The sequence below is a fragment of the Larus michahellis genome, chromosome 5 (genome assembly GCF_964199755.1).
Source record: "Larus michahellis chromosome 5, bLarMic1.1, whole genome shotgun sequence".
In the NCBI taxonomy this organism is placed as follows: Eukaryota; Metazoa; Chordata; class Aves; order Charadriiformes; family Laridae; genus Larus; species Larus michahellis.
Genome location: NC_133900.1, coordinates 78535672 through 78545694, shown reverse-complemented (window position 1 = coordinate 78545694; position 10023 = coordinate 78535672). Strand labels below are relative to the sequence as shown.

Sequence of the window (10023 nt, the reverse complement as noted above, 5' to 3'; positions counted from 1 at the left end):
CCCCTGATTATTGTCTCTTGTGATTATTGAAGGAGCTTCAGAAAGTAACCAGTATTTTCCATAAAATTGCTGGAAATCCAACATGGTTGTTCTCAAATGTGAACTGTCATTTGCTTAAAGAGGTCTACTCAAAGGACATCATTATGTCTGCACTGTGAAGAAACAAGTGGTCACACTAGTTTAAAATGATGGTAAAAATAAGCCAACTAGAACTGGCAGCCAAGCTTGATCTTTCCCCTACAGATTTGTATTTTGATTTGGGTTATCGTGTTGATACACATTTTAACAGCTCTCCTATTAAACTGCAAGACAGTATGTTTCTAATTGAAAATATACCCTTGAACAGTCAGTATCTCTGAGCAGAAGTGTATGGAAATCTAGAATACAGGAGCGTCTAAGCATGATATGCTGACAGTTCTCTTAACTAGGAGGGAAGATAGGAAATCTTGCTCAGAGAGGACTGATTTGGAAAATTAATAGGCTCAGGAGGTACTTTATACCAGGCTCTGTGAGAGAGGCACAGAGGACATCAGTGTTTTGAACAGGAAAGTTATTTTCAAATGCTTTGAAAACAAGTGGAGGCTGTGCAAGGCTGATGTATTAATGCAATAGGTGATGTGTCAGTCGATAACAAAAGCTTTGCTTCTCAGTTAATGTCAGTTTGATACCATCCCCAGTTGAGTGATTGACCCTTATACCTCTGGGACAATTCCAGAATCACTTGACAACCTGCAATCCGGGTGCTTGGACTTTAGAAAGGATTCATGAGCAACTACTTCTAGTTGGTTAGTTTGTCCCTCATTTTTTCTGCGTGTTCCTATTTTTCTTTTCTTCAAATCTCACTTCTCGCGTCGGTTGTTTTTTTTTTCCCACTTTATCTTGAAGAAATCTTGTTAAGTTGAAACCGTGCAAAGTAATCTGCTTGGATGTCTTCATTAAATTGCCAAGGGATACTTATGTATTGCATCAGCCCTTTTATTGCAAAAGTGTTTGCTCGCTCCCCGTGGGATCAAACGGGGAAGACTGGCCCTATCTGCAGAGCAGAGCTGGGCTCCCCTTCCAGAGACGCCTGTAACCTCCGCCGTGTTTACGAGTCGAGCGCTGGATGTGTAATGTGGTTTCCTCTGACACGAGATGACTGTGTACTGTGAAGGGACTGAGGTTGCAACACAACTAGGAATATTAAATCAACGATGTAATTCTTGGACCGTGAACAGTGGCAGGGCAAACTTGCAATGTATTGAGTTTTGGAACTTTTTTTTTAAAGTCTCATCCTTGTGACTGAAATTGCTGACACTAAGAAATGCTGCAAGACCCCTCTAGTTTATAAAGCTCAAACCTGGGCTGCGGAGGGGGGAGTTTTTGCAATGAAAGTTTTGAAAGGAAGGAAAAGACCAAGTAAACGTGGGGAAAAATGGGTTTGTATTCAGCAATACTTCAGAGCGCAAGAAATATTATATCCATGTTGCAAACTAAAGTGGTCAACTGTCACATTAGAAATAAGTTACTAGGTAGGATGAGAGATCTTGCATTTTATGAAAATATTTATTTAAAGCATGGTGTGAAAAGTATGCTGAAAATTAAGCCACAGAAGACGCGAAGGTGAGGATGAAGTGCCAAATGCTGTATACGAGGTTATGGTGCTAGAAGACAACCTGGCAGAGGACAGGGTCTGCTCTGCCGTGCCACTGCAGTAACCCTTTCTCCCAGTTAGTATTTCAGGGGAGTGTTTATAAGGATTTCTAACTACTTTCTTTTGCACCCGTCTCTTAAGTTTTGGTGGGATTTCAACACGAAGTGCGTATTAATTAGTTGTTGTTGTTGTTGTTGTTGTAGTTGACAAGGGCAAGCAGCGGAGTCCCAAGAGCTCGTGTGTCCAGGCTCAAGCCTCCACGGGCACGCATTCGCCTGGCACAAAACCAGCCGAGCTGACACAGTACAAAACAAAATGCGAGGCCCAAAGTGGAATCATCCTGCAGCTGAAGAAGTTCCTGACAAGCAGTAACCAGAAGTTTGAAGCGCTAACGGTTGTCATCCAGCACCTGCAGTCTGAGGTAAGAGCTCGCAGCTGATCAATTATGGCTTTAATTTGTTGAACTCTTCTCAACAAGGGCTTCTTGAAAATATTAATATACTGGTACGTAACATCTGTGTTTCCATTCCGATGACTTCTGTTTTCCTGGGGAGGTAGCAATAAACCTCCTCCTGACATCACTTGGATAGGAAAAATAAACCCCCTGACACTGAGTTTTATGGCTTCTTTGCAGCTTCGCATCCTTTTTAGAAGAGAAGTTTTAAAATGTTTGTAGTCAGAGAGTCCTCCAGGGCCGAGGACCTTTCCAAGTATGTACTTCAAGTTCTGCCCTTGCAGGAAAGAGTAGTTTCAACAGATAATCTGCGTGACCTTGCTTTGTTATCTGACATTGGACAGAAGAGTATATAAGGGGTAGATATGTCTTTTTAGCTATTCAGAATAAAGTGGGAATTATGGTTGTATTTATTGAATCCTGCATATTATGGTGGTATCTTAAAATTATCAACCTTTCGTTTAAAAAAGATTAAAATAAAATTTAGAAATGCACCTTGAATTTAGAGTAGAATTAACCTGATGTGGTTTAATGTTGTTTTTTTCTGGTCTGTTTGACATACCTAAGGACCTAATCAGTTTGATTAGGTTTTGATCAATCAAACCCAATCAGTTTGATTTTACATTAGAAACTTATGATTGTCTTTGAAAACTTTTGAGAGAAGAAAAATCTGAAGTTAAGGAAACTATAACAGTTATGGATTTATGCTGCAACTGCTAGTGCAGGCTTTAATAGCAATTTTTCTTGCATTTATAACTAATCTTCTAGGATTGGTATCCATTTTATTTCAGCTGTTGTGGTATGCGGTGATTTTATAGGCTGGTGTACAGAAAAAAGCACTGAGTTGTCTTAGGATGCTGCCAGAAACATTCTCTTCTCATGGGATAATACCTGCTCGCACTCATTTAATCTAAAAATACTGCATTTAACTCTTGAGTCTGGCTCATCTCAGTAAGAGCGGTGGCTCTGAGCCAGGTTTTTGGGTTTGCTTTGGTTGGGTTTTTTAAACTCTTGCTTGGAACACCTTTCTCTGCTAAGGAATTACTTTAAGATCTTCAAAGCAATTTGATACGGGATTTGTGAATGTCTGTCATCTAATGTGAAATTGTGAAATTTATATGTGAAATTCTCACCGCTAAACTTCTGTGCAGTCTTCTAATTAATGTATAATAAGCACCTTGATTTTTTTTTTGGTAACTTTTATAATTAAATGTCTTGGCATGGATTCTTCTCTCAAATATTTCATATTGCAACTTCGTAAAATTCAGGAATACTTTATCAATGTCATATTTAATGAGAAGAAGCCTGTCATATGTATTTGCTTTTTCCAGGATATTTTACAGGTCACTTAGTGTAAACATGATTATCTTATTTTTATTTTTTTTTTTAGAATAATGGAAATAGTTATTAAAAGAAGGGGGGAGGGGAAGTGGTGTTGAAGATGGAGGGAAGAGACCTGCATGGAGGACAAGAGTAATTGTGCTCCTTCTTCCTCTTTGTTACTCTTTGTAGGTGGAAAGAAAAATGAAATTTTATTTCAATCAAATTGTATAAAATTAGTAATCTTGGAGAGTTAAGTCTAAGCACATGAAACTGGGCTAAATATGGCACATTGTAGTTTCATACCAGTTATTGGTACCGAGGTTGTTCTCCCCTTTCCCAGGGTGAAGGGTCACTGTCTTATCCTTGTGTAGGTACCGAAGGGGTGAGCTGGACTCTTCTGCCGTTGTGGTGTAAGGAATATTCAGAATGTGGTAGTTTGCTGGGGGAAACATCCTGTAGGATTTCTGTGTTTTAGGGAACATTCTGAAGAGTTGTTTTGGTTTTGTGGTTTGTTTTGATTTTGTTCCTTGGTTTGGGTTTTTTTTCCTTGTTGGTGAGGTGAGGAGTCTGTTAGCTTAATCTCAACTGGACATACATGTATTTTTCTGAAGTATCTCTTGAAGACCCATTTGATGTAGTTTTCAAACTCTTTGGGTAAACTTGGGAAGAAACTTGGAGTTAGGTTTTAGCACATGAGGCAGGGGCTCATAGCTTAACTACTGCAGAGCCAACTGAAAGTAGCTTCTCCTTTTCTGGTTTTAAAAAAAAAAAAAAAAAAATCATGCTTGGCTGATTATGTGAAGAACAGAGCAGTTCTTCCATTCCTCCCAGTAGAGCAAGTGTGAAGTGACATGATGCAGTGTAACCAGAGGAAGGTCCTGCTCTGGACTCCTGGTGCTGGTCTCTCCCTGCAGAAGGCTGGTTCAGCTCGCAGCTACCGGAAAGCTAACCCAGGCAAAGAGAGAACATTTCTCTGCCAGGTCAGTGACGTGGACTGTCCTAATGTGTGGGCAGAGCCAACGTGATGGTGAGATGCGGTCAAGGACAGGCTGTGTGGCCAAACGGAGATAAGAGCTGGAGCGAGCTGTTGGGTCGTTTGGAGCCCAGCCCCAGCCTCTCCTGCTGCCCGGCAAAGCTGAAGTTACTGGGAGGTGGCTCAGCTGTTGGGTTGGTTTGAGTTTGCTTTCCTTTTTTTTTTTTATTTTTTTTTTTATTTTTTCAAGAGGTCCCAATGCATTTCTGCACAGAAGTTCCAAGTTGCTTCTTATGAGCTCGTTTGAAAGGGGATAGCTACAAAAGAACCCAGGACTCGCTAGCAGTGACTTCTGTCCAAAATGCAGCCAGCCCATCTGGAGTGGAGCTGAGAGGCTGCTGTGGAAGGGCTAAACCAGGTTGAGCAATGCTGCTGGGCTGTTTCTAGCCCAGCAGGGATCTCTCACAAAACTCTGCCTGGGCTCAAACCTGTTTGTTGCGAACTTCTCTTGGAGCTGTCAATATTAACAGCTGGCGCTGATAATATCTGCACGCTTGAGCTGTCAGGGTTTGTACAGGGAACTTCTATGCTTAGCTACCTTTACCAAAAGTCTTCTGTATTTAAAAATCCTAAAAAAGCAATTTCTACCTCGCAGGAGCTACTGTTGCACTGAGTTAATACCAAATGGAAACCCTCTTGGCATCCAGGAACAGGCTGCCCAGAGAAGCTGTGGCTGCCCCATCCCTGGAGGTGTTCAAGGCCAGGCTGGACGGGGCTTGGAGCAACCTGGGCTGGTGGGAGGTGTCCCTGCCCAGGGCAGGGGGGTTGGAACTAGATGGTCTTTAAGGTCCCTTCCAACTCTAACCTTTCTATGATCCACAATACTCGATGGCAATGAACGGTGTGGCTGGTGAGAACACCCCGCTGTACTGAGTTTTTACTGTTGTTAGACAGCTGTATGTGCACTAGCGCTGTTAGAAACATGTGGCAAACTGCGGGCTAATCACAAAAGCAAGCTTAGTCTTTCTAGGCTACTGCACTCCCCCTGGTCCCCTGGTAATTCCAGTGACTTCATAACTGTTTTCCTGTTTTTAAGTTCAAACGAGAAAGGAAAAGTGGCAGTACAGCGGAAATGGTGAAATCAGCTATTTACAATAAGTGTGTGGAGTGCCAAGGAAAACCATCTTCCATTAACCTTTAACTGCATTCAGCTCTGAAATTTGCACCTCTGCGTTTGAGTTAATTTTTTTAACTTCCCCTGGTATTCATTTTGCATGTTGAATTTTGAATTTATTTCTTGTGCCTTTAGTAACAGATGCATTCACAGAGGCTTTAAATAGGTGGTTTTGTCCCGTCTGCAGTAAGTCAGGCCGTGGGTACTGCTCCTGTGGCCCTGCCCTCTCTTCCCTTGCCCTCCTGTCTGCCCGGGCTGGTGCTCGCCTGGCCTTGAGCAGCCACTTCAGGCATCCAGTCAGCAAGAAAAAAAATGATTATGGGTCTAGTTTTATAGGTCTGTCCATACCCAAAGTGTTACGGGTATGTCCCACACTGTGGGGAGGAGTGGGAATGAAGAACCACCAGCACTGGGGTGGGGTGGGAACTTGTCCCTGAGAGGTCCGCAGCCGTGGGTAGGAGACAGATGCTCCCCTGGGAAAGAAAAAAATCCCAAACTCAGGTTGTTCTTGTGATGTCCTGCAAAAGTACATTGCCGGCTGAGGCCATGGGGGCTCCTGGTGGGGAGGCTGGACCTCTGACTCACTGCCATGTATAAACCCTTATGTCTTGGGGCGGAGGGGGGTTCTTCTAGCAGCGCAGTACTGGCTTGGCTTTGAACCTGGTTTTAATCGTTTAGGGGAGATTTAGCTTTGGAGCAAAAAGGCAATGAATATATTGTTAGAGTGACTTGAACGGCTTTGTGACTGTGCAAAGTGTGAACTGACAAATGTTACCTTTTTGTCCTCTCATTTCAATGCATAAATTGCCACGTTCAGGACTACTCAGGCTGTTTAAAAGGACTTTAGATGGTAAAATGTTTAATGATTATAAACACCCATTCCTGTTCTGCTAGTTTAATAAATGAACCTAAGTGTTTCGAGAGCTCTCAACAGATTCCGATGTAGAAATGAGCTTCAGGTTTGTGTCTGTGCCAGCGGGTGCTACAGAGGTGAACAGAAACTACATGTCACTGTTGAGCTTCTCTTGGTATGGTTACAGGAAGGCTGGGATTTACAGTTCAGACTTTACTTGGGAATGACTGTAGTGACATCTTCAAGAAGTTTCCTTCATAGGGGGAAATGCCATGTGAGAGGCTATAGAACCTTGAAAATAATATGTGGATACCACTAATTGTGGATGTGACACGGAAGCAACATAAGTAACGTGCTAGAAATTCTGTGGCTGAAACGGGCTTCAGGATTTCTAGGTGGAAACAGAAATTAACCATTAGTATATGAGCTGCTATAACTGGCATTTCCTGACACGACAATGACTGTAAGAGTTGAGATACTGGTTTTCTTGAGAACTTAGCACTTAAAATTTTCCATGTTGGAATACGTGGACATATGCATCAGAAAAATTTATCCTGGCCTTTGTGGAAGTTCAGCAGAAAATGTTCATCAAATGAAACACGTATCTAGCTTAACAAGCAGAACATGTTGCATCACTAAAACCAACACCACTTACAGTAAAAGGAAGAGCTTGGTAACAGTCATATTTTGACCATTATATATGACTATCCAAAATATACTGGCAGGCCTGTTTTTTTAGAGCAGCTGTCTTTTAAGCTGCCTTAAATTTATAGGTTTTTTTTTTTTCTAGAACCTAATATCAAACTTGGCCAGTTCTCATTAAGATTTTCATCCAAAGCATACTTAATGCTCTTTAAATCTGGCTTCCCAAAATCCAGACATAACTTTTTAGAAGAGAGAAAAAGGATATTTAATTTAGATAATTTTTGTGGTTTAGATTTAAAAAAAAAAAGAAGAAAAAATCAGAACAAAAGTCAAAAGATAATATCTTGAACTTGAGGAATTCAGTATTTTCTGTTCATAAAGGAGAGCATGCAAGTGATAACACGGTAGCTTCCCCCAGCAAAGCAGACCTGGGCTCTGGCAGTTGGCAGCTGACGGGTAGCTGTTGGAAGGTGGGGAAGCTTCAGGGATTCTCAAGGTCCCTGTGACATGTGGCTGCTGAGGGACAAAAATTTTTTTGGCAATGGGTTGAAGGTTTGTGAGCTCTAACACCCAGAGAAACATTTTAATCCATTAATTACTGTGAAACTAGGCTCTGGTGGAAACAACTCTTTAGAAGATGCCTCAATTAGGCCATTTATTTGGTACCTCTGGGTATCCAGAAGGGGTTCCAGCTGGAGAGAATCCTGTCCTAGCAAAAGGTGTCTGGAGAAAAGACACCTCTGGCTGAAGCAAATTCGGTGTTTCAGGCAATGGGTGTTGCTTTCCATGAGGAGGTTGATTCTCATGATTACCTTGTTATTTCTCCCCCACACCCCAGAAGACACCAAATTAATGACAGTAGCAAACTAGATGTATCTATTACAAAATCAAAATTACAGGGAGCAGTCAGTGGAAGAAAAAGAATATAACATCTTTGCTCCTAATTTCCCTCTTTTTTTTTTTGTACTGCCTTTTCAGATGAAATTCTAAACAGCCTTAAAAATGGAGTGACGTGAAGAAAATACGGTGATATTGTGCTCAGGCGTAGGATCTCACATTCTAACATTTCACATAACTTTATAATTATCATTTTATAGACATGAGAACTTAAGCTGTGACTGTAACTTGTTAAAGCTGCATGGTATTGGATGGAGACTGCGTCATACTCAGATGAAATGAACTGAGACAAAAACTTTAGAAAATACCGAGAAATAAGTGCTTAGATAGGGTAAACTTATTTTTTATGAGATTGGAATTTTTACAGGGAAGGAAGGAGTCATTCTGTGTGACAAGGAGTTCAGAAAACCCATAAAATAGGAAACAAGCTGTTACGTGGAAGTAAAATAGCCCGTACTGCTGCATCTGGACCTAACTTTGTAAAGCTGTTGTGGGAAGGTGGACATCGCTTCTAAATGGGAAAATACAGGTCCCATATGAGCATGAGATGCCACGTGAAGCTTGTAACAGCATAAAGAGCCCGCAAGTATACGAGCCGCGTTCAATAGATAGTGACTCACAGGAATCCCGTCTGGCCGGTTCTCTGCTCTAGCCTTCCACGCACTGAACATCAGGGAATAAACATCTGATTCTCCATAAATGTCCCTAGCAAATGAGAACAGTAAAACACTAGAAATGACAGTGAATCTCTCAGCTAATCACGTTAAGTGTTGTATTCTAGGGCTTAATTGAATTCCGTTTGAAGTAATAAGTCAAGGTGACAACTGATTGCTGATTTCATTTGGTAAGAGGGCAATGCATAGCACTAACAAGGCCAAGAGTAATTCGGAAGTAGTCATTTCTCTGTATATTTATTGATTTGAGGTGGTTAATGGCACTTTCACTTTATTGCAGTAATAGTCTGCAGCTCCCTTCAAAAACATAGATGGAGCAGAGGGTGTAAATCCGGTTTGTTGTGCCTCTTCCTTCGCTTATTCTTTAGCTTGCTTTTGCATCCCAGTGATGCGAACGAAATGACATTTCAAGGGGGTTTTAAGTGGGGTTGGGGGCAGGTGAGTTAATATATATATATATGCTTCCAAAAATTGCTGACTTCTCATTACAAGATTTATTTAGAGGATTGGGTTTTGTCAGCAAAGAAGGCGCAGGGACTGGCAGAAATACTGTTGTATAAGGACGGACGTAGTCAAAGCGAATGTCGTACTGCAAAGCGGATGTGAATGGCCCTTCTGTTACCCTTCGTAATTACCTCCAGGCTGGAGCTGGTGACACAGGAATGACTGGAGCTTATGCAGGGACGTGACTCAATTTCTGCATCACAGCCCGTGATGATGCTCACCTTTTTGTGACTGGTGCGGCACAAGGGTGGAGTAGGCTCCAATTTCTAATGCTTTGTCCATAAAAGGAACATCTCCTTGGATGAGAAAGACTCACCCTACATTGAAATCTGTTGACAACTGAGACCGTATCAGTATGGGAAAAAAAAAAAATAAATAAATTATGCTCTCTTCTTCCATACAAACTAAGTTCATCGCCTGTAAGGTCTAAGCATGCTTGTTACAGAAGTGGTTGCAAGTAACAGTAATTTATTATTATATCTTTAAGATGCTCAGTATTTCTCTCTAAGTTTGATTTTTAGGAGTAAGTGCATGTGGTTTGACAGCAAATGCCTTTCAAAAATGAGGCTTTCCTTTCCCAGAATAAAATTAATTTGGCCCTGTATACGACAGTAAAACACATTTAAATGTTTCCATTCTTTGCTGCGCTGATGAATTTCTGTCTTACGCACTCTGAACACATTTTATTTAGTCAGGTCTAATAAAATGCTTTTTAAAAAAGCATCGTAATGTTTTTATATTTAACGCTTAGTGTTCTCCTGCTGTAAGTTTTGACTCTTGAGATGACTTGTTATCAGCAATGCACTGGGATAAATCTAGAAGGCTGATGTACAGCCTCCCAGCTCAGGGATGTTTCCACCAGCCGCTTGTGCCCGTGAGCGGTGCGGATGCTG

The 10023-nt window shown here is 41.4% G+C and overlaps 1 protein-coding gene across 4 annotated transcripts in view; it reads left to right on the top strand.

The window, feature by feature from the left end:
• Positions 1–10023, top strand: part of MTUS1 (microtubule associated scaffold protein 1) — a 94061-nt gene that overhangs the window by 60757 nt on the left and 23281 nt on the right. For all 4 annotated transcript variants that reach the window (XM_074588181.1, XM_074588183.1, XM_074588184.1 and 1 more), the window contains one exon: positions 1837–2054. In XM_074588181.1, the coding sequence (XP_074444282.1) occupies positions 1837–2054 (218 nt within the window). The remainder of the gene's footprint in view (positions 1–1836; positions 2055–10023) is intronic.